Source organism: Macrobrachium rosenbergii, chromosome 41 (assembly GCF_040412425.1).
Source record: "Macrobrachium rosenbergii isolate ZJJX-2024 chromosome 41, ASM4041242v1, whole genome shotgun sequence".
Classification (NCBI taxonomy): domain Eukaryota; kingdom Metazoa; phylum Arthropoda; class Malacostraca; order Decapoda; family Palaemonidae; genus Macrobrachium; species Macrobrachium rosenbergii.
Genome location: NC_089781.1, coordinates 78,838,310 through 78,863,604, shown reverse-complemented (window position 1 = coordinate 78,863,604; position 25,295 = coordinate 78,838,310). Strand labels below are relative to the sequence as shown.

General features: G+C 39.2%; 1 protein-coding gene and 1 long non-coding RNA gene across 9 annotated transcripts in view; one reads left to right on the top strand and one right to left on the bottom strand.

Annotated features, from left to right (window-relative positions):
• Amacr (Alpha-methylacyl-CoA racemase) overlaps positions 1–5,927 on the top strand; it is a 164,167-nt gene extending 158,240 nt beyond the window's left edge. For all 7 annotated transcript variants that reach the window (XM_067084444.1, XM_067084441.1, XM_067084443.1 and 4 more), the window contains one exon: positions 5,376–5,927. In XM_067084444.1, coding sequence (XP_066940545.1) covers positions 5,376–5,672 — 297 coding nt within the window. In that variant the 3' untranslated portion in view covers positions 5,673–5,927. The remainder of the gene's footprint in view (positions 1–5,375) is intronic.
• LOC136826909 (uncharacterized) lies at positions 671–23,370 on the bottom strand. 2 transcript variants are annotated; one of them, XR_010849748.1, is made up of 4 exons: positions 23,158–23,368; positions 7,455–7,602; positions 5,353–5,572; positions 671–4,651 (listed from the first exon to the last, which is right to left on the bottom strand). It is a non-coding gene; the product is annotated as an uncharacterized lncRNA (long non-coding RNA). The 2 variants fall into 2 exon arrangements; XR_010849747.1 differs by having other exon boundaries at positions 671–5,572; positions 23,158–23,370.
• Positions 23,371–25,295: the final 1,925 nt, after the last annotated feature.

Here is a 25,295-nt window from a genome sequence, read left to right as displayed (position 1 = left end):
GATTTCAAGAGTGGGTTGATGGTGCTCCCCTCTGAATTGCTTCCATTAAGAACAGCTATCAGATGGGTTTAATCATCTGACATAATGCCATTACTGTATCCAGGCAAATTATTAACACAGAACACTAGAATTTCCTAGCTTTGAGATTATTTCCAACTGCGTGTGACCTTGCTCATTGTACTTCAAAGACTACCATGAACTTTTACTTGCTCATCATCCATATGAAGATGAGCAAGTAAAAAGTTCATGGAAGTCCTTAAAAGTTACTGAGGAAGGCTGGACGCTGCTGGGAGTCAGCTCATACCTAGAAACTTTGATGTACCGAGTTAAATTGTCTGGATACAGTAATGTTATTATGCCAAATGGTTCAAATCCACCTGATAGAAGCTGGTCTTGATGAAGGCAATTCAGAGGAGAGCACCTCACCCAACTCTTGGAATAGGTGTCTGCAACAATTCCACATTGTAGCTGTAACAATTTCAACATCAGCACCATATTTGCAGTCATCAGTGGATGCAATGGGCTCATGAAGAGTGGTGAAAAGCAAATTATGTTGGTAATTTGATGAATTGGTATGCTTATATATCCCCTCCAGGCTTTCTGAAGTGGAACGGTTGAAAAGGTGGAAGTGTGTAGTGTTGGTTGGGATGAGACATGAAAAAAGCTCATGTAAAATGTAGGTTTATTAGTAGATAAGGTTGCAATATAACAAGGACAATGAGAGTGAGCACCTGAACTCTGAGAGGGGAAGCAGTGTACTGCTAGCCATTGGATTTGAATGTGTTCAGTTGCCACTTATCAATATACATGTGAGGCAAGAATACAGTTGTCACTTATCAGTACACAATGTTATATATATGGGAGATGATAATTCTTTATGCAGTGTCCAATACATTTTACATATAGAATATAGCATCTACACCTCCCTTCCCCCTTCACACTCATAGTCCCATCTTGAGCAGGTTCTTCATCTGGAAAACCTGGAAGATCTACGTGAGGCTGTAGGAGAGCTGTTGGAGGACTCTCTACCTCACATCCCTGTGGACCTTCACATGGACAGAAGAGAGCCAGCGCCAGGGGTTGGTACTGGATACAGAAAGCACCGGTTCCTCCAGTACACTTGTCTGCTGGGGAGACGTACTTCATATTCCCTTGACCTGCCATGGCTCACGACAATCTTTGCCTTATCCCAACGGTGAGAAGTCGGTTCCTGGGTCCTGACTAACTGTCCAACTTCAAGCCTGGGTAGGGGATGTGCATGTTGATTGTACGACCTCTGTAAAAGTTCAGCTCTGGCGGCAGCATGGCAATCGCAGTTCTCGGCTTTCTCAAGCCATTCCTGCAAGAATGACCAAGGATGAGCAGAAGCGAAGTGGGTGGCCATATAGGATTTGTGCAGGGGAGTGGCCAGTGAAGTTTGGAGTGTTCGCAACTTCAAGAGGCCAAGGTCAAAGTCTTCACAGTCGATGTTAATGGAGGGTGCTGTCTACAGTATAAGATGCTTCACAGTCTTCACAGCAGCCTCAGCATGGCCACTGGGCTGTGGGTAGTGCAGGGAAGTAACAAAATGATGTACTCCCCATCATTCCATGAAATCCCTGAATTCACAGCTAGTGAATTGAGGTCCACTATCGGTCCTGAGGCGAAGTGGGACACAGACCTCCCTGAAATATCTGCAGAAAATCCTTATCGTTGCAGAGATAATAGTGTCACTGTAGCATGGGGCAACCACAGGCCAGTCAGAAAGCCTGTCGGACACGACGAGGAATGTCTTCCCTGCTACACTGAAGAAATCTGCTGACAGACTCGAAGGGCCTAGTAGGGTGGTTGAAGAAGTCCGCTGACACAGACTTGAAGGGTTTAGTAGGGCGGTCGTTGTTTTGAAGAGGTTCCAGCTGGAGGCTAGGTTGTACAGCCTGGCAAGGCTCACGTGCTTGGACAGTACTTGTGATGTCAAGAGTCGATTCCTGGCCAGTACCAGTCTGTCATGCCCATCGCTGTGTGGCTTCTATTCCTCTGTGAATATCATGGAGTCATGATAGAGTGCAGGAGTGAAGGGCAGCAGGACTACAATCCTTGCTCCATAAAGTACGAGTTCAGCATCGACCGAGAGGCCATCCCTTAGTTTCCAGAAGACGGATGTACAACAGGTCCTCCCTCACTGAAGCATGAGGATCTTGATTAATCCTGTTGGTGTCCTTGGGTGAGGCATTGTCCTTTTGGGGTGCTGCATGACTGGTGGCAATGATCCTAATGTATGGCCCAGCCTCAACACAGTCAGTTTCATCCTGTGGTGTGAGCTGGCTGACAGGGGCACGCGATCAAGCATCGTGTATGCTGAGCTGCTTGCTAGTACGCCACAAGGCTGTGAACAGATACAGTGAGATTTTCTTTTTGAGACATTGCAAACAGGGATTCTTGACTGCATCCAGAGCGTAATGGTTGAGAATTGGCACTGGTGGGTGATGGTCTGTCATTAGCGTAAAATGTTGGAGGCCTATCAGGTACAGTTTTCATTTGGACGTAGTCCAGGTTATGGCTAACAACTTGATTTTGGCGTAGCGTGTCTTGGCGTCTGCGAGGAAATGAGAGCCACACTGTACTAAGTGGAGTCTTCCATTGCTGTGGTCCTGTAGAAGGACATATGCTAGTCCGTTGAGTTGAGAAGTGTCGTTTTGTAGGATAACTGGGAGGGCTGGGTCTAAGGAGGCAAGGACTAGTGGGCGAGCCAGGGCAGTCTTCACTCGGTGAAATGCTCCGTCCTGATCTGTGGTCCATACAAATGCACACTTGGGGCTCATAATGGGTCTGAGAGGCTGAGCTGCATTAGCTATCTCAGGTGTAAAGTCAGCCAATTGTTTCACTAACCCCATGAATGAATGTTAAGTGTGATACCAAACTTGTGACACCTTGTCAGCATCTCTTGGATTCAGCATAGATGGCTAGGGAAATCCTCTTCGAACAGCCAGATGTCGTTGACTATCTTGACGCAATTCTCAACACCTTGCAGAGCCTTGTCTCCTTTAAGGCAGTAGGCGGCTCCTGTGGCGGCAAATCCCTTTGGACCTCTTGCAATGCTGAAATTGGCCATAGAGGGTGATGAATATGGTTAACTTTTGACCCTCCTCTGCAAGTTGCATTTGCCAGTATCCATGCAGGGTATCTGCAGTGGTGAAGAACTTGGCCTTTGGATCAGTGCTGTAGATGCTAGACAGTGGGGAGGGTGACAATTGGGCTGGGTATTTTACTTGGCAGTCGAGGTTCTTGAGGTCAACGGCGATTCAAACAACTTTGTTCTTAGGTAATATGACAAGTGGGGTTTCACCAATCTGAGGGTTCATCACCAGCAGGCTTAATGATACCCTGATCTACCATGAACTCGAACTCTACCTTAACTTGTTCCTGGATGGCATATGGTATCTGGTGAGGTGTATTGATGGCAAAAGGTATGGCATCTTCCTAAAGATGGCTTTGCATTGGGGGTCCTTCCACTGGCTTGAGTGGGGCTTTCTTCAGTTCTTCCTTGGAGATCAGCGTGTCCTTGAACTCTTGTAGAAAAAAAGTCTCTGAGTTTGGCAGGTGATCTGGTGGCATTAAGAGGGAGCTCTGAACACCGATTGACATGGGTAACATCTAGAATAGGTCTGGGAAACTCTGGCAGAATAATGGCGAACACTTTACAGTGGCTATGTGACAACAGTGGCATTCAGACACCTTCATGGACTTGGATCCTTGTTGAACAGGATCTCTTAACTCAGGTGATAGTGGCTGTGAAGGATCCTAAGGCAGGTGTCATTGTAGAGCCGTCTGCGGTGAACGTGCCATGCCATGATTCTTCTTTAAGTAGCTTTACTGAATGACAAGGTTAGTTATGCCCTTTGCAAGAATAACTCCAGTAATCTTGTAGTTTTAGTTTACATCACACTTGAGTGAAATCTCCAAGGAAATCTGCTTGTCCATGAAGGTGAATAGTATAATCCCAAATGGTTCTTCAGTCTTGGTGTACTTTGTGATGGCAACCCCTAATGACATTAGTACTTTCCTCATATATGACATGTTTTTCTCATAGCAGGAAAGACACTTTTCTTCTTTGTTAGACACTCATGTGGATTATATAGGGTCCTTATACAGTTTATCTTCAAAATCATTGTTTTTCTCAAAAAAGACCTTTTCTTCTTTTTAGACACTCATGGGATTATGTTTATCTTCAGAAAAAGAAAAATAGGCTCATTCTTCATGCTAGTGGTCATTGATATAGTGGGCCTCATCACTTTCAGTCTTGGAAGCAATGGTGCGTTGCAAGGTTGGCATGATGTGTCACACTATCTATATAAAGTCTGTCAATCTTGAGTTTTGAACTTGATAATCTTGCAGTTTGAGCTTGCCAGTCTTGCATTTTTATCTTGTTTATCTTGCAGTTTAAGCTTGCCAATCTTGCAGTTCAAGTTTGGAAGCAATAATGTGGGGGAGGGTATGTATGATAGTGTGGTACAGTGAGAAACCTTGCAGTCAGTCAGTTTGAGGAAGCCATATATCACAAAATGGATCAGTAGTTAGAACATATTTCTGGAGTAGTTGGCACTGCAGAACATTTCTGGAGTAGTTGGCACTGCAGTCATTTTTTTTATTGTTGAACAATGACTTCCATAACCTGAAAAATGGTATACACTTTAAAATACAAAACAATAAGAAACACTTCAACCCAAGTAAACAATCGGTCAATTAATTCTTATATGAACTCTTGCCACTTTGTCAGTTCTCTCCAGTTATCTTGCCATCCCTTTTTGACTCCCTCTTCATAGTTTAAAGCACTTCCTAAGTGTACCCCACCTATGGTGTCGAAGGAAATAAATTATATCTTGATTAAGAGTTAGATTTGTAGGTACATCATTGCCCTCTAAATTAGCAGATGGCCCTCCTTTATGTACTCCAAACTTTGGAGTTCTAACTGGAGAATGTTTTATGATTTACACAAGGCCTTGATTGCAAACATGACTTTAATAATTTCAGTTGTATTAGCATTAACATTCATGTTTTATTAACCAAGGTCACACAAATGGATTTTTCTATCTCTTGAACAATGAGACCACAAAAAGGCTGCACATTTATGCTCTAAAGCACTGTAAGCCATCAGAATAAACTATAAAAGATAAGTTGCCCATAAATACATGCACTCTGAAGGCAGTTTTGCCTAAACAAAGTGTCGGTTTACATTCAAAAAGTGGTTCCCCACATGGGCATAAAAATCTATAAGTGACAGTCCAGCAGTCCTGCATTATGTTATACTTAATTAGTACACTTCTGATATTAAAGTTAATACTGTGTAATTTATTTTGTATGCTGGCTACACACCATCAAAATAATTGTATTTTCAGGTGTTTGAAGGAAAAGATGCGTGCGTGACTCCAGTTTTGAGCATGGATGAAGCTGCTAATCATCCTCACAATGTAGATCGTGGAAGTTTCATTAAAGCTTCTGATGGACATTTCGAACCAAGGCCAGCACCTCTGCTCTCACGTACCCCTGGTATTGTTGTCGAAGGTGCAATACCTCCAAAAGTTGGCCAGCATACCTGTGAAGTATTGAGTGAATTAGGGTATAGTAAACAGGACATTGATGAGCTTCTGAAAAATGATATTGCAGAGCAGTTGATAGAGAAAGCAAATTTGTAGTTTAATTTTATGCATAGATTTTTGGAATGGTGCTAATAATGTATACATTTTATGAATGGTAGTTTTGTGTAATTAAAACTGTATATAACTGTCTACTACTACTATGTACTCAGGACATTTACCTTGTAGATCACTTAGTTTGTAAACAAATATCAAGTTTTACATTTCATGTGGGTATGAATATTTCAGTGAGTGTTTGTTAGTGCTTTTAAGATTGTAAGAATTATTTTTTTAAATAAATGTTGGAAAGATTAAGTTTTTATATAGAGAATCATACTCCTTATTCTATTACTACTGTTATAAGTATTGCAGGCAGGAAAAGCTTTTTATTTCTGACTGTACTGATAACAATAATTGCAGTACTGTATTAGCACAAGTTTGCACTAATGGGGCAAATAATATACTGTACTGTACTGCATCACATAGTATTAAAAACAAATATATTTTGAGAGTTAGTCAAGAAATATTAATGTTTTGAGACCATGAAAAGAGGGAGTTGGAGTGGTTGGACAGCAAACTGGAAGAAGGATGTGGGGATGGAGGTAAAGTAAAAGGCTAAAAAGTGGATGCAGCATGGGGCTGAAGGGCTGCTGCAAACAACCTTTAGTAATGCATAAAGTCAGGAGGGGCAATGACTGAAAGAAGCCCAAAACAGCAACTCTTACTAGGTATTAAGCTGAGTAGAAGTAGATTTTGAAGGGTTAATATACAGTCTAAAGGAAACAGAATGGAAGGTGGACAGTTTGATCCTGGAAAATGTTATATATGAAAAGATAGAAAGACATGTGGGAGCTGTTTATCAAATGCTCCTAGAAAAATAAAGACAGTTTAATAGCTATTGCAGTTATTATGCTACTAGTAATGATGATAAATGTAGTAAGACATGTGGGAGCTCTTATCAAATGCTCCTAGAAAAATAAAGTTTTAATAGCTAATGCAGTTACTATGCTACTAGCAATGATGATAAATGTAGTAATTTTACCACCAGTACAGTTTTGTTCACTTTACCACTCTGTCAAGTTCATTCTCAACAAGTTGTCTAATATGTAATACTATATTAGTAGTAAAAATAATTACTCTGAATATGTAATAATGATAGAGTAACAACCTCTTAGCTGAAGTTTTCTCTAAAATTACTTCTATTTCTAGTCTAACATTACTGCATTCTCCTTTGATATTCTGAGCTTTTATCCCTCCTTTGCTGTTGTTTCATAAAAACAAAGGCAAACTATTTTGAAGAATCATATGTAATGTCAAGTAGAGGAATTTGGTATTCATTAAACTACTGTACCAAGACAAGGCAAAATGTTTTTTATGTCATGTCCTCAATGTACTGTGTACTGAAATTTTAATGGAGATTCTATTTTTCAAGTTATCTTAACACACAACTGAATATTTTCATGGAGGTTGTTTAGGAAATTATCTTAACGTAATGAAATTATATTTTTACATTCCAGAAACCTAAATACCAATACATACCCAGTTTCCTTCAAGGTCACTAACTGTTAATAGTTAAAAGTGTAAAGATACAGGCAACTGCTTTTTGCCAGTTCAATTATATCACTGCATACTCAGGTTTTAGAGAACATGTTTAATACAGCCTTATTAGTTTTGGAGATCTCCAGTTTCTATGAACTTTTTCCTGCTTAAGTTCCAACTGGGAAAATAAATCCTTTAAGGCAAGTCCTGTAAGAGCTGAGAAATGTGATTCAACGATCTGGTGAACTTACATTACTCGACTTTTAAAGAACAGTAACCACAAAAGCAAGAAAATAGACAAACCTCTGATTTTGTTGCTACATAATGGTTTCCTGAGTGAAGCAGTTGCATGGCAAGTAGCAGTAGCATACCTTCATCTCTGGCAAGATTATGGTAAACTCCTTGCTAATCTGAGCACCCAAAATTCAGCATCCATGGCAATATAGAGTGTCTGAAATTAAGAAGTTATAAGTGAAAATTATTAACATTTGAGGAATATAATAATTTCAGTTTGAAACTACAAAGTATACTAAATTTAGTGAGTTCAAGTACAGATAGCACATATATTCATATCATAAACCAAATCAATTATTAAAATTACTGTAGCTACAACAGACTGAAAGCACCATTTTCAGAATTTTAAGAAATAAAAGGAACATTAATTTAAAACAGGATCAGTGTCGACATCACACAATATCCAGGATGAGGCAGAGCAGACTGTACAGTATTATAATCGGATAAAACAAGAGAAAATGCTGATATATGCCATTTTAAGTACATATTCTGCCTGGTTACATATCTTCATACATGCATAATTAGTTTGGTAAAACTTATTGCTGTAAAATTTTGAAAATATGCTAATTCAGACTGGATCCTCACCCCGTTAATCTGTATTAGTAAAGTTAAAGTAAAGGAAAACCTTACTCGTATCTTTAATTTTTATGCTAACATTGTGCCAATTAATATGCAAATTTTGACTGGATCTCTCCCCTTTTAATCTTTAGTAGTGACATTATACTTCCACAGAGTAGTGACATTATATTTCAAAGGGCTCCGTCAGACAGACCAACCAGTTACAAAGAATTCTCTTATAGTTGGTCTCAGCCAGAATATGTAGTGCTTATTGGCACAGTGATAGAATATAAAGGACTCATGACAGGAGGGCTCTATCTCCTGTACTACAATGATTACCTAGGCTCTATGTCATACTTGCATGTATGTGACAAGTCGGCGCCATCTTCATTACATGCCAGGTCTCTGCAAGATAAATGTTCACCCCAGTCCCATGCCTTCTCGTCACGGGAAAGTGGGTGGGTATGAGGACTCACAGTGGCTATCAAAAATAGGTTTTTCCTATGTCAAAACCTGTTTTTTGATAGCCCAGAAATTGTTTGTCCTCAAAGGAGCTTACAAAAGAAATTGACAGGTGACAAAATGGCTTAGCTCCTAATAAATAAATCTCAACAACCCAGATTAATTTTTGGTATCAGGTATAGTCACAGGTTATCAACCACTTTCTTTATTCTGGACACCCTTAGGGTTTGGCATTCAATAACAGGGAACAACACACAAACCAATATGTATTATTCTTGTGGTTCAAAGGTAGCTTACCTAATTATGTTGGGTCTGGCTGTGGGATTACTGCGCCTTCCCCAGCAATATCTCAGCATGACTACTGCTCTCATGGCAATAGTGTTTCAGGAATCTTTTATTCAAAGTAAAGTCAAAGGTTATCACCAGTTTCTTTATTCCAGACACCCATTTGGGTCTGGCAATAAAGAACGGGACACACGAATCCATAAATGTATTATACATTGTGGTTTTACAGTGACTTACCTAATTATGTCAGGTCTGGCTGCAGGATGATTGCACCATCACCAGGTCAGAAATACTGTCTATAATAACCACTCCGTACACTCGAAGACTTCTTCAGAAGAAACATTTCCGAAGAAAGTTAACGATGTACAGTACTCACCGTTTGGATGTCATGCAACTTAGGAAAGGAGTGAGGGCTGGCCTCTTTAATAAGGGCCACTAAAACAATTCTCAGCTCATTTAGAGAGAATGGTTTTTTGTTCTATGGTGTAGGAAGAAAAGACCATCTGGGATGTTTGCTGTAACATCTAGGTAATCCTTAAGTGCTTGAGCCAGCATAATATTTCATATGAAATACCGAGTTCCTTTATCAGAAAAGAGGATTTTCTCTTTGAAAAGGTCCTCATTCTTGGCCAGGAAGGATAGGTCAGGAGACAACAGCAAATGATAACTAGGTGTATGAGTGGTGAAATGTTGTCCTTGTCTAAGAGAGCCCAGTATGGTAATCAGAGCTCCTGATGCCAAAGCAGTCAAGAAGACTGCCTTCTGCAGCACATGAACTGAGCAGATGACAAGAGTCTAAGAACCTTATTTAGGGACCAGGTAATGGGAAGCCTTGCAGGAGCTGACCTTTGCAGTGTAAAAGACTGGAGAATGGAATTAATTTCTATATTAGAATCAATTCCAAAACCATAAGGCAGGGGTTCCAACAATGCTGCCTTGTATGCCATGACTTTGAAATAGCAAGGCACTTAACCTCAAAAGATAATACAATGTAAAACTGTTTTAACAGAGTTCAACAGGGCTCTCAGTGTGGGGGTAATCTAACCACATTTCCCATACGGACTGCTTTGTTGAATATATGAAGTCCGTAGTTTGCACTAGGTACCTAGTAATGTTAGGCAAATAATCTCTGCAGTAGACTAGATTTAAAATTCCACATGAAGTAATGTTAGGCAAATAATCTCCGCAGCAGACTAGATTTAAAATTCCACATGAAGGTCACGGCTCAGAAAGGAGGATGCATAGATGACTTCCCCTTCTGTCTGAGATAGAAAAACAGACAACAATGGGATCCATTCTTTTGCCTGCTGTGGAACAAATAAGGAACCAATTACTGTTTGGCTAATTCAGGGCTACTAGGCAAGTGGTTCCAATGAAAGCTAGCAGATTGTTCAAAGCTTTCGAAATCTGGGACGATGAAGGAAAAAGGTATATTGTCGTTCATTTGTTCTAGTCTGGTAAGAATGCATCTCTTGCTATTGCCTGAATGTCCAGGTTCACAGACACATACACTGGAAGTTGATGGTTCTTGCTTCTGGCAAACCAGTCCACTTCCAGACTGCGGAAGCATGATAGCAATTACTAACTTGAGAGGAGCTCAGCATGAGCCTAACCTCTTTATAGAAGACATTGCAATCATACTGTCTAGGACCAACAAAATGTGAGTCGCTTTTGGAGGTTTCAATTTTCTGAGATGAAAAGACAGCAAATAGCCCCAGGAAGCTGGTATGAACAGGTGACCATCTTCCCCCTGGTTGACAATCCTCCTAATGGCCTCCCCAGCCTGTCCAGGTGATAGTTGGAACAAAGTCTGGGCCTGTTACAGGTTGGGTCCATAATAGATCTAATCCTGAGATTGTGACTGTAGGATTTAACAGTCTGTCTCTCACATGCCAGGAAAAGGCTTTGTGATCACCCTCATCTGAGATTGGGAAGATACTCTGTCTGTGAACCTAGAAGGGGTCTCTGGCAAACAGCCCAACCTGACTCCTCCATTTGTACAGGTGATAATACTTATGGATTCACGGACAGAGTATCTTCCCAATCTCAGATGAAGGTGATCACAAAGCCTTTTCCTGGCATGTGAGAGACAGACTGTTAAATCCTACAGTCACAATCTCAGGATTAGATCTATTATGGACCCAAACTGTAACAGGCCCAGACTGCATTCCAACTACTGCCTGGAACAGCTGGGCTGTGCAAGGAATCTACTAAGACCTTCCTTATTCTGGTTTGAGTGCTTTGGGAAGAGACGGCTGGCTGCAAAGAGTAGCCCAACAAAGTCCCCAGCCTCAGAAAATGTCTGCTGGATGTAAGACAGGACTTCTTCCTATTAAGAAACCTTTGAGGGTGAACAGTGTCTACCAAAAATAAGTTTTTCCTATGTCAAAACCTGTTTTTAAGTTGAACTTGTGACCTGAAAAACTGTCTGCATACTGTATACTCATATTTTGTATTTTTCTATTCACTCCTTACCAATTACCATTAAGTTCAAATTACTGTTTTTTCTCTTTACTCTAAATACCCAGGGGTTAGTACATTTTCCGTTAATGCAATAATATATAAGAGTAGGCACCAGCCAATCTTTTTACACTGCAAGTTGCTGGTTATTGACAAATTAACTGGTATGTTTGAAAGTCTTAAGCAAATGGTATAGCATTGTCCTCTATGGACAGCTACTGTATGGTGATACTGTACGGGCATTTTGATATGCACTCATAACAGATAAGTACATTACAAAAGTTTGTTAGGATAGTGTAGCATTCAACTCCTGTTCAATAGTCTCAATTGTTGACATATTGATATGCATTTTCATCCTGTCCTTTTGCACTAGAATTACATGCAGCTGTACTTTATATTTTTTTTATAGTCATTCATTACCCTTGCTGAACACTAAGCATACGGTACTCTATTTACCCTCAATTTATAGGAAAGTCTTGGAGCTGGGCAAGAGTCTCTGGAGTTTAACCCTTTTCTTTCCTTTAGGGATGCATCATGCAGGGACAATGGCAGCATTGTCTAAATACAGTCTTGAATGGTTTCATCCAATCATCCCATTCTGTTGTCAAGTCCCTTTAAGTCCCTCAACAGTTGCTGTACAGTCTCAGTTTAGCACAGGCAAAATGACCTCAATTTCCCATTGACAGATAGATTTTTGGTTACTAATGTAGGACTGCAGTCTTCAGGATGCACCCCTCCAACATCCAAGCTCCAGATTTCTGCAAGCCAACACCATATTTATTAATTTAACAAGCAGTAGCTCATGGATAGAGAGTGAGCATGGTCTGCACATCAACCACAGTTTTAACACAAGTTGTATGATGACATTCGATGTTTAGGTCAAGAAAGTCACTATAGCCATTATAACAAACAACACAACAGTAGCATGTCCCTTATTTAGCAAACAATCACAGGCTTTTTATACCAAGATGGTGTACTAACTTCTCCTATATGTCAAATTTTCTTATACCTTGCCATGTTCTAAAATGTTCCATCCTGTCAGCCAAGCTCTCAGAAAAGAAAAAAAAAAAAAAGTCACGATGGCTTACTTTAAAATGGTCCTAAATCAGGCTTGAAGTCAATTCCAAAGCTACTATGTTCACCAGAATCTGTTGACCTCACTCAAAATATTCAATGACTGTTCTTTATCCCCAGACATAGCAACCTGAAAGGTATGCACTAAGTCTGAACTCTAATCTTATTCTGGGTGTTTATGCTTCTCTACCTGGTGCCTTGAGGTAGGGATTTGATGAGGTGATGGACATTAAGAATCTGAGAAGTAATGTTCTTTACCCTGAGATAGCCTCAACAAGGGTGGTTATATGGACCATGTCCTGCAGAAAAGCCTGATATAGCTTCCTCATCGGACTAGACACATTGAAGAGCATGTCTTGTCTGTAAAATACATATGTATACCTGTATTAAGCCCTCTCATATCTGGATTATTACATCTCAGCCCTGCTGGATAATTGAAATTTCCAGATATGAAAAAACACTCTTTGGGTGTGAACAACAACTTTGCACCCTTCCCCTCACCATGTCATTACCTCATGCTTTAAAACAACCACCAACACAATTTAAACTAAAACGATGTTAAACCATAAGTCACTACCTTTTTTTGCATATTTATGACAAAATATATATACACTATATGCTTACATACAACTCAATATGTTAAGTACAGTACTTTACATACTGTACAGTACACTGCAGTACTGTACAGTAGTTTGGCTTATTTTTTTTGTCTCAAAAATACAATAAAATCTACACACAAAAAAATACACATATAAAAATAAAACTAGCTCACCAACCTGTGCATGATGCTGAAACTGTGTACAATGGCTGAAATTTTAAAAACTACCAAGGAACTTAAGAAGTCCTACCCTCCCCCCCCTACTCCAACATTGCTGTATCATCAAGGTCTCATACCTTATCAAAGTCATGAAATGGTAAACTGGTTGGAAGAGGTGTTGAGGTGCCTAGATGATTGGCAGACACATCTGATTCTTGGTTGGAAGAACCTGACATGTCAACAAAGGGTGCTGAAATGTTCACCTACATTTCTGAGCTGAAAAACTGAGTTACCGTAGAAATGGATGGCAATGGACATGGGTGCCAGGATACTCTGACCATATGATTAACAATTCTGTTCTGCTATCACCATCTGCAGCATTACTCGAATGCCTTCAGCAAACATCAAGGTCCTGGGGAAGGTGTTACAGTCAATGTTGGGGTTCTCCATCACTATGATGAGCCTGGCAAATACCCTCCGCATGTGCTGTACCAAGGGGCCGGTTGTAATGCAGACTCTTCGTTGTCACTGTTGTCATCTTCTGGGGCTTTTTCCTCTATCTCACCAGCAGCAACTGCAGGACCTATCTTGTTGTCGGACAAGAGTTGGAAGCCAGGATCCCCATCATCATCATTATCCATCCACTCTCATATGTCCTTGGGAATGCAGTTGCTTTCCTTGGCAAGTTGCATGAAAGTCACCGATATCAGTCCTTGGGTATCATGCCCGCTTCCCAATTCAGGATAGATATAGTATGCTTCAATGTCTGTATGGTGACTTTCTCCTAAGGACTGGTGAAGTTGAACATGGTAGATTTCAGCAAACTTTTTAGTTTCTCAAGAGCCCATTCTCCCATGTATCAAAGCCTTGCTCCTTCTGCTCCTCATCATCAAACATGACCATCACCTACTCCAGGTCCTTCCTCTGGTACAGCTGTTTCATTGCAGTGATAATACACCTTGGTCTATCAGATGAATGAGAGCAGTTGTATTAGGAAGCAAAATGATTATCACCAAACAATTAGGTTAGGGTAGGATGCACCTGTGCATTGTTCCTAAGAAGCAAAGCCTCTGCCCTATGTCTTGCAATTCCACAGCCATGTGTCTGTCTGATGACGAACAACCTCCTTATAAAAGTGATTGTGGAACCAATCAGAAATGATCTTGGAGGTGAACTAAACCTTTACCAAATAATACTAAGTCACTGGGAGATTATCCATCAAACCACGCAGGGCATGAGGTTGCTTGGCAGGTGCAGCTACAACTGGTTTGTAACAATGGCTACCAGAAGCATATGCATCTAATGCAGACACAGGTTGCTTCAAAAACTTTTGACTTTGTAAACCTTTTCCTTCTCCTCAGCCAAGGTGTTAATGGGCAAGGCATGATATAATAGACCAGTTCTGTCAGTGTTGTAGGTATGATTTAAAACAAGGTCGCCTATTTTCATCTAGTCTTTCAGTGTCTGCCAAAGTTCCTCTGTTCCTTCCTCAGAAGCATCCAGAGTATTGCAACAAGTATTCTTGTTGGAAAGCTTATGCCAAATCTTTAATCGAAACAGCCAACCCCATGAGACCTGCAAATTTTGTAGCTGCAAACTTCAATTCGGCACCATTGAAGTGCATGATGGCCACCATTTGCTGGTGAAACCAGAACAAGGTTCAACTTCCTGGAAATGCTTAGCCATCACCTTGCAGGCCTGACCCCTGGACATCTTCCCAAAGTCCATCATGTACTTCTTGAGCTTGCCCTTAGCAACCTTAATGTCCCACACGGTAGACCACACCATGCCCTATTCCTCCATGATGCGAGCCATTACCTATCTGGTCTTGATTCTCATGGTGAATTTTAGCTTTTTTTGAAGGATCTGCATTTTCTGGTCCTCCTAGGAGGTGGTGGGGCCTTACACAGCACCACACACAGCAATGACAGCACCTGCAATACTGCAGGCACCACAGTAAAAACCACTTGTTGCAGTGAAAGCATCGAGACACACAATCATTCAGCAACCATTCAGAAAGTGAATAGTAAGAAATAATGCAATGGAACAAAAGAAGAAGCACGCTTTGTTACGGAGTTCATTTGAATGCAGCCAATGAGAAACTTTTACATGTGATGACTTGTCAAATGTCAAATGATATAATGCTTTTAAGCCAATAACAGTTGTGAAAGCTCTTAAGAAAACAAAGGTCAACAACCGCCCCCCTAACCAAAAACGATCTCGTCCGACCTTTTGCCTCTGAAATTCTTTTTCCGGGCTGCCATCCCCACAACCATTTCTCAGCATAAGTAATATTGTAAGCAGCATTACCAATGCTTCTTTCTGTCCACATGGCATTGTCAACCATCCAAGCACTTTTTTCTCTATTTTTATCAACTCTATATTTTTACATATTGTGTTTACTGGAGACCCTCCAGATAATGTAAGTTCTGGATAAGGTGAAACGGATAATTGAGGGACTACTACTGCAGTAACAAACCTAGTCTTTAAGATACATCAAGCCTAATAAGTTTAAGTTGTGGAACTTACAACTCATGAAAACTACTTTTACAGCATTTAGTATTCTTCGCACTTCAACTTGTTCATTGATCACATAGAAAAAAACTTTCAGTACTACATCTCCTATCAAGGGTTATAAGAAGGGCTTTTTATTTTTAAAGATCTACATGTATTGGACCTCACGAATTCAACAGGGATGAAGGCCACTTTCCATGATTTTCAGAGAGAGTCTAACTTTGGAAAACTGGGGTATGTGGAGTGATAACAGAAGAAAAAGTACTACTATTTTGTTACAGATGAGGATGGGGTAACTTTCAAGTAATCTAAAGATTAATCATTGTTTAAATACAAGTACAGAATTGATACACTGGGGTCCGATTTACTGATGAAAGGAAATGGAGCTTTTACTTTATCATTTAGAGGTACAAAGCGAAGAAACAAATTTTCTCATATTCTTTATGACAATGTATTTACATATTCTGTATAATTAATATGAGTATGTATTACGTAACTTTCTGAATAATGTTCAATCCTCCTGTTTCATCTTTAGTTATATTTCACAAAATTAACAAATATCTAACCAATATACAACAGAGCTTTGAAATGGTTCCTAAGGTGTTACAAGTCATTTCTATATCAGCTTCTTAGGAGCAAGCTAAATGCAAGGGAATATTATACTGAAAGAATTTTTTTCTGAATAAAAAAGACAAAGAAGTTGAAGAAAAAAAAACCCGAGTGCAGAATAATTTGTACCTGAATCACTTCAAAATATACTACTATAGAGGCATTCTTATTTCCATTAATATTTATTACGTCAAACATTTCAACTTATCTATAACAATATATACACATTTTGTGAATAAGAGTTTTTGTCTATATTTCTTAGTGTTCCTACAGTTCACCTTTTATGTATTTTTCCTTGAAAGGCAATGGACGAGCTTCTTGCAATGCCTACACTATGAATATGCCTCTCACTGTCCAGCCTGAAAGATTAAAACAGCCTTCTAGGTAAAGAAGGCTATCAAGGGGATTGTTAACTCCTTTTTAAGTGGGCAACTTCACTCTCAATAACACTCAATATGGTTAAATTGCACGAAATATAGGTACTATTTTATCAGTTTTGCTCTGTCATTCACTCAGCTGGCCTCTTTGGCCTCATAATGCTCTACTGCTGCTCATTTCAGAATAACTTCAGTTTGTTGAAAGTTTATATTGTCTTTTCTGAGAGGCAGGGGAGTTATCCGAACAATCAATGGACCTTTATGATGTTTCGGGAAGCATGAAGTAGGTAGGGTGGGGCAGTGAGCAGGGTAACCTATAGAATGTTATCCCTCCAGCTTAAACTTTGACTTTTGGCAAGTTAATCCGCAATCTTTATGTTCCAATAGACTGTCTAACGAAGCTTCTAAGCCAACAGCATAACAAACTTTTAGATTAGCAGGATCGCATATGTGTTATTCTCTAACATCCTCTGGTGGTCACCCATCAAAGTACTGGCCAAACCCAGGGTTAAGAACAAAGGGAAGCCTCACGGGAACACCGAAGATCTCTTTAGAATATAAAAGCCTTAATGCTGCCTAAACTGTTCGAGATATAAACTGAAATCAGTCATGAGAGGTTTAAGGGCTTATAAGAGCAGTTGTCCATATTTTTTATTTACCCAAGACTATTTACACAACTTTAATAAGGTTTCATGTCATGTTCGTAATCTATTGACAGACCAAAATGGGGCAAAACAGTAAAGGGAATAATGCTTAGGATTTGAAGAGATTCAGGTGCAAGGAGGAACACTGCTCTCAGGGGACATTAAATACTCATGTCAAATACATGATGGAAAGAATCAAGGCAACGTAAACAACATTTTCCCCACTTATATTCAGAAAAATTTCTTCTAATCAAATTTCTTTGAGATCAGCGCTTGTTACTAATATGAAACATAGACATTACCTGTGACACCCAAGCAGCCTTTTAACAGCTATTGTAAATGGGTTCAGTTATTTGCCAGCTTTGTGAAATATAAAAATAAATTATGAAACAACTGCACTGCGATACACGAACATCACAACTCAAAAATGTATGCGGTACGCACTTATTCACTTGGAATTTGTTAAACATTTATCGTTTCTGTGCTTCGCAATTCAAGATGCTTAATCCAAGGCTTCATTCCCTTCATCAGTAAACCAGGTCCCAGAATTTCAGTACTTAAGATTTAAATTTTGATTACTTAAAGAGGACCCCTTATCCGTGACATCCTTAACTTAACTAGGTAGTAAGGCCTTTTTTTTTTTATTGGGGGGAGGGCGTTAGCAATTACAATATTCCAGAATAAAGCCTACTTTCTTTAAACAATTTTTTCAAGATGTTACTGACATTTTAGTTTCCACTACTCAAAGGTTGGGTCAGCTCTGTAAGAGGAACTAATTTGCAATTTTTTTTTATGTCAGTTCTGCAATTTCGTTTATGAAAAGTTCACAGAATAAGCAACTTGTCAGAGGTTTTTAGTGTTTACCAACAGGAATGAAGCAATGGCTCATTTCACTATGAACATTTTAGCAAAGAGTAATTTGTATAAAAGATTCCACCGCTGGTTTGCAAGTCCTAACTAAATTCAGCGGACTGTACACATTACTTCCACTTTTTTTTGTAAACAGCATAATAATGTACTAGTAAAGTACTAATAACGTTAAATGTGTATAGGCTACTGGAATATGATCGATGCAGGTCCCAATAATCTCAGACTAATATTTTTCCTCCACCACTAGCGCGTTCATCAACAATAAGTTATCAATCTCGGCAATCTTGTTCATTATACTAATACCACAATAGTTTAACAAAATTGTTAACTTATGGCACCCTGTTAAAAAAAAAACGCCAGAAAAATTTTGTAACAACTGATGAATACATGACTTGGAAATAATCTTATTCCTATTTCTCCTTTAACCCTTTACCGACCAAGTGTCCCGTACAGGCTCTTAAAATTGGCTACTTTTGGGAACTCGTGGCCAACAAGCTTATGCATGTATGAAATTGACTATCTGGTACCTTATTGTCACACCTCCCAACTCTTCAAATCAACCAATCAAAAGACAGCACTGTCCATGGGGTGGGGCGTGTGTGCTTTTGAATCGCCACCTGTCTCTTGAATGACGCATTCACGCTAAAATTGTTCCGAAGGATCCCCCACACCCCCCGTGTAATCATGGTAAGTACACAGTTTTTTTCATAGGTTGTTGTTGAATGATGTGTCTTCATGCTGAAGTGTTTTCAAGGTGATGTGATAATATTTAGTATTTAAAATCATAGCCGTAATAAGTATATATCCATTTGGCTACTTCGGTCCGTAACGGTAAAAGTATGGCGCAACACGCGACGCCTCAAAAAATTTTTTCAGAAGCTAATTGCTTTTACTTTTTTTGCAGATTAGGAGTGATATGTTTTATGGGCGAAGGAATGCTGCCTTGGAACACAGGGAGGAAGTGCGCACGGCATGGATAGCCCCAGAAGAAGCCGAAGATAGTGATGTTGATGTGGAGGTAACACACTGAGGACCCAACATACCAACCTGATGAGGACAGCTGGCTGACACGCTCATTTCTTCAGCCCATTACTCACACTTAGTATCATAACAACATCATGTATTTTTTCATTGTTGATGGATTACATATCATTTATACATAACTTCTATTTATTTTTTGAAACTTTTTATTGTTGATGGATTACACACTCATTCTATTTATTATACACACTCATTCTAGTTATTATACATACACAGATGCAACACACTACATACACAGATGCACACACTCATACAGATACACATAACTTCATGTGTTTTTGAAACTTTTCATTGTTGATGGATTACATATTCTATTTATTATACATATCATTCTAGTGCCTAGAGCCAACACACTCATACACATGCACACACTCATACAGATACACATAACTTCATGTGTTTTTGAAACTTTTCATTGTTGATGGATTACATATTCTATTCACTATACACAGTGCCTACACACATACACACACTCATACACACATGCACACACATACACACACAATAACACACTCATTGTCCACACACACAACACAATCATGATTTATTGTCTGTATTTCTAATGTGACTCTTTTCTTATTTCAGGTGGCCGTCCTGTCCCTGTTGCAGTGCCACACCCTATGCCAGATGTGGTAGATAGTGCTGCTGATGTCAAGGCTAGGCAGACCTGTAAGTTTTGTTCCTGTAAGGGCCACATCCACAGGTCCCGGTGGGTGTGTGAGGACTGTAAAGTGGCACTGTGTCTGACTGATGCAAGGAACTGTTTGCACTCTTCCACAAGGCATAACTTTTGTAAATATTGTATATATTTTGTGTAAGTTTGTATGTTGTGGAAGTCTTGTAAGTTTGTTATTTGTCTTGTTTTTTATGCTAATGATAACCTATGTACGTCTAAGCTGTAAATTATAATTACTAACACATTTCACTGCCAGTATTACTTGTATATTTTTTATTTTTGTAAAATAAAGTATTCAACTATCCCAGGGTATCTTTTATACATCAATAGAGGGAAAAAAACAGAAAAAAATTCATAATAAACACAGTAGCAAGTCATATTAATGTCAAACACAATAAATTCATCATGGAAATTGGTAAAAAGGTGAGTATATAAAGAGTGGTATTATCGGGAAAAGTTTACCTTTATAGTCCGAAGTGTCCTGTACGGGATGAGCGTGGTCCGTCGGAGCTCGACCGAGGCATCCGTACGGGTTACTTCATTGAATGCAATTATTTGCCAAGTTTTGCAAGATTTCAAAAAATGCACAAGAATGATTTGATCTTGTATTTTGATATACTATCACATACTAAGAGGGTTTTTTGAAATTTCCCATAAAACCTAGGGTGGACTTTAAAGGGTTAAGGTTATAGAATCTGAAATGGACTGTATGGGAAGATAATTTTTGGTGAAATTTTTGAGATATTGGTACCCTGTATTTGGTTGCAGTGTCGAAGTAGGTTTTACCCGTGGTAAAATTGCACAGATTTTCCCATAAAATTTGATGTGTTATTTGAATATTATTAATCTATTAATTACAGCGCAAGCATTTTTGCAATATACCAGTTCCATATTAACCTAACAGTTGCCGGAGAACGTTAGGATTATTTGTATGTTTTTGAGTGGGTGGAAGTTAAGAAAATCGGGCTTTTAAGAAGCCAAAACTGCTAGACTACCACCAACATCAAACAATTGTTTTAAGTTATACATACACGGTAAAATACAGTACTGCAAAGCACGAGTGCTACAATCACATAAAAGTTTTCCAAATATAGTCGTCTCAGTAGTTATCAAAAACATCAACAAAAGGGAAAACTGATATCGGAATATATACACAACACATCCTAAACTAGGCCTCTCCAACTCACCTAAGGCACTAGAACGTTCCGCCCTCGGCCTCGCCGGGGTGCTATCCACACATTTCAACAAAGGAACTACCTTCAATTAGATTTCAGTGCCTTGCCCAGGTCGAGAAAAGAGGTCTGCTTACAACTAATGATTAAAAGGGTATACAAAGTTTCCAGTCATCGAACCTGAGTAACAGTGCAAACGCTTTGGGGGACATTTCCTTTATGGTCAATGTCCAGAACAACTAGTTATAAGAAAATAGGTCAACTATAATTTTCAATAAAATAATAAAACTTTGTCTCTGAACACTTTTTTTGGAGATTCACCATATCCAAGATATTAATGATTATCTAATCGGCATCCTCGAAAATTTTCTAAGTCGTTTGTTTACATCCAGAGAAATTACAGTTTCTCAAATTCGGATATCTAATATTTTTTTCATCATATATTTTTGTCTTCATACGAAATACTTACTCGCATCTTCCGCAAATTAAGAGTTACGGAGATATTTGCCGATGAATATTGTGCCTTGTTGTTATCGAGGATGCGCATGCTGCCATGTCAGTTTTTTCTGCTGATGCGTTTTTGTTTTTTGTCAATGTATTGTGGGTAAAAATGACTAATCGTCTTTTGTTTTTCGTTATGAATTATAAGTACGGTACAAAATGCTGAAACCTGATTGAAGAATATCCAATTAACTGCGATTTTGGAATAAGTCGCTTTTCTAAAAAGTGCGCTTCAGTTGACTGCCATGGATTCCGTCGTGCATGTCTGCAGTGGGTGTTCTCTGTCTTACTTTGAGGCTATTGGTCGTTTCCATGGACATTACAATGGAACTCCACAGGTTTGAATACGTTTAGTACTTCTATTTAAGGTAAGTGAAGTGGTTAATGAAAAGGGTAACATTGCAGTTTCGGGCCGTGAATTTCACCGAAACTGTAACTAGACGTTAGAAAATTTCGTTCCCTGTAACCCTGTAAGGGAGCGCAATATTACCGCAGTTGCAACAATCATTTAAAATGTGCATAAGTCGCGTGAGGCGCTGACCACCCGAAAAGAGCGGTACCCATGGCGCCATGTATCTCTAAATCTAATCATTTGCGGTAGAAATAAAGGTCAGATTCGTTGAAAGTACACTATTTAAGCTAGGAAAATGTAATTTTATATCGAAATTTTGACCAAACTGTAAATTTTTCGTTTGATCTTACTGGAGTTAGTTCGAAAATGAGGTTTACTGTAATGTTTCTCAGAAAGAGTGTAATGTTTCAAAAAAAGTTCCCCATCGAATGATTTTCGATTTTTGACTTATAAGGTTAGACAATACCTGTCCCCAACCTCCATAGTTAATATGGCAAAATTGTGGGTGTTTCCTCATCATAAGAAGTGGTCTAAAACGCTTTAAATATGAAAAAATATTACATTTTACTTTTAATTTTGGTACTTTATGATTTGTTCTGGAATTCACCCCTTTTATTCGTTCTTCCACTAGCCTACTGGCTACTGCTGGGGTAGGATGGGGTGGGCTTAACGCAGAAGGGACGATTTCCAAAAAATTTTTGCATTAGAATCACTAAACGTATACAAAAAAAAACTTGAAAACCCCAAAATTAACCTCGAATTTAAAAAACTAGATAGTACAATGGTACCCTGCTGGTTATTCGAATTGCATTTCAACCTAAATGGCCGGTTGTTCTGTAGTCTCTAAATATTGGTGAAGTTACTTTTTTGATTGATGCCCTTGAAAATAAATGGGTCAGTTTTTTTCAGTACGCATTCCATACGTGGGCACAGTGACCTCATTAATTTAACCTCGACCCAGGCCATAAGCTGACTCCGTCGTGCCACAATGAACATTTGATTTTTTTATACTTCGAGCTCACTGGCCTAATTTCTCAATTCATACTAACCATTGGTAACCATCTGCGATATGTCTTTATATGGGAATTCTAATAAAAGTCCCCCGGCGTCATTTTGCTCTCCGACACTTTTACGTTCAGTAGGCCAAAATAGGCGTCGAATCGGGGATTCGACCAAAGTTCAGCTTAATAGCAAAGACATAGGACCAGAGCAGACGTAATCTGAGTAGTACTCATAACTTCATAAAACCTAAAGCCCCACTATTTTCTGTAAACATATAAACGCATCTTCGGTTAAAACACATTTGCTACTCGGAAGCAAAATATTGGCCAAAAATACTAAACCACCTATGAATACTTACATTGTTACCAAGATCAGATACTGTATTCCTGAACTAATGAAGACAAGCAAACACACGTGCAAATTGAAATAAACTCATAGAAAACTGGAGAACACTGTCAGTTGTGCTTTCTGATTCTCAGTACAAAACACAATAACACCGAGGTGGTAGACTAGTTAAACCTACAATGCCACTTCTCCAGCCAACTCCGTGGGGTAGACTGTTCCTACTACCTATCGTTACCTTTGCTCGTTACAGGTGCTTTGAAGGATGGACAGTAGCAAAGTTAGCGATAGTTAGCCAACAAACTTAACTCTGAGCATTAGCATTAAGCAGGTTATTTACACGAAGGATTCCGATAAGGCAAGTTTTTCCTTAATGTGCCAACGCAACCAGAGAATTCCTTTCTAGTTTACTCGCGTTTCCGTCATAATAGATATTTACCCATAGTAAGGACATTTGTTTTCTTACGAATAAAAAAAGTTATGCAAGATTATGAATGTATTACCATACATTACCTTACATCGAAGTTGAACATTCTTTCCTTCAACTGGATGCGGAGAAATGTCTGGTAACGAGTAAAGCACAGTCGATTTGAGATGGGAGAGGATGGATGTCAGATACAATAACCTCTTCAACATCCTTACGTGCAAAATTGTGTATTACGAAGAAAGACACATTTTTAAAATATTTTTTATAGTATTTATTGGATAGGTTAATCAGCAGTTCCCGGACTGCTCTTTTCTGCTTTCTCAGTTCTTTGCATTGATAATAACACTTCTTTTCGAGGTAGACTACATTCACATCTTGAAATTGCAGACATCCAAAGTGAAAGACAGCGAAGTGGAGCAGCATTCGGGCAAACTTTGGTAAGTCAGTGGGTCGCTCCTGGCCTTCTACCTGCCAATCCATCCAGCTGCATATAGATAGCAGCTTCTGTTGGGGTCAAGAAAAGGGCACGGAGCTTCCAAACATTACCCCTGAGACTTTCTGATACCCCAGAGGGCTGTATTCGTCTGGCTTCACCCCCTTCAAAGAGGAAGGAGGCGTTTGGCAAAGTGTGTGCGTGCGTGTATACATATATCTACTGTATATATATACATATATATATATATATATATATATATATATATATATATATATATATATATATATATATATATATATACACACACTTTTCTTCTCAGAGGGAGACTTCTGAGAATGTTAACCTGGCTTTCGGCAAATCTTTTAGAATTATATTTGCTTGCCCCGTACCCTGGTTGTGACCCACACAAGTCATCCAACTACTTTACCACGTACTATGCACGCATGCAGTTGCACTTCACTGCTCAGTTCAACAGAGGTGTGATGATATCTAATGGGATGTGCCACAGCCCAAGATCTTGCCACAGCCTTCCTCGTCGATCGGGAATCGAACACACTCTCAGGCAAGTGTCCATATAGATAGATCCAGTCCTAGGAAAGCTGTTAACCAGCTCAGTGGTCTGGTTAAACTAAGATATACTTATATAGATAGGTCCCTGAAGTGGTTTTCTAGATCATTTTCATGACACCCCATAATTGTGGAATTTACAACACACACTTTTCCTTCATATTTTCTAGTGGGAAAAATATTTTCCTTTAGTATTATACTGCAAACTGCTGGCATGTTCTGCCAACTCAGACGCTCACACAAAACAAATGTATTCAGACATATGTGCTTGGTTTACATCTTTGTAACCCTTTTCCCTCTTCGTCCGCAGAGATGAAATTATTTGATTAATACGAGTATAACCCGTTTTTTGAACCCTACGTTGTCCCTGCTTTGGGATTTTTGATCCCATATCACCCCCTTGTATCTCTGCATAAATCAATCAATTGCGTCTATGGAGTTTGACGTTCTCCGTCCTTCAAAGAATATTGCTGCTTTCGATCGGAGTCTTGAGGGTGAGAAAATCATCATGTGTGCATGCATTACAGAGGACAGCAACCTTTCTGCCGTGGACGTGATGACGAGGGAAGTAAAGGTCTTAGGAGATATAAAGCGATATATCTGGCTTGATTTCTTATCTGAGGTCGAGGTAGGTTTTTGGTTTGGATTAATCTGGATTTATGCAAGCACGGATAAGGTAGAACAGAGATGGCGTCGAGTTGTATGAATGCTTTCTTATTGAAGG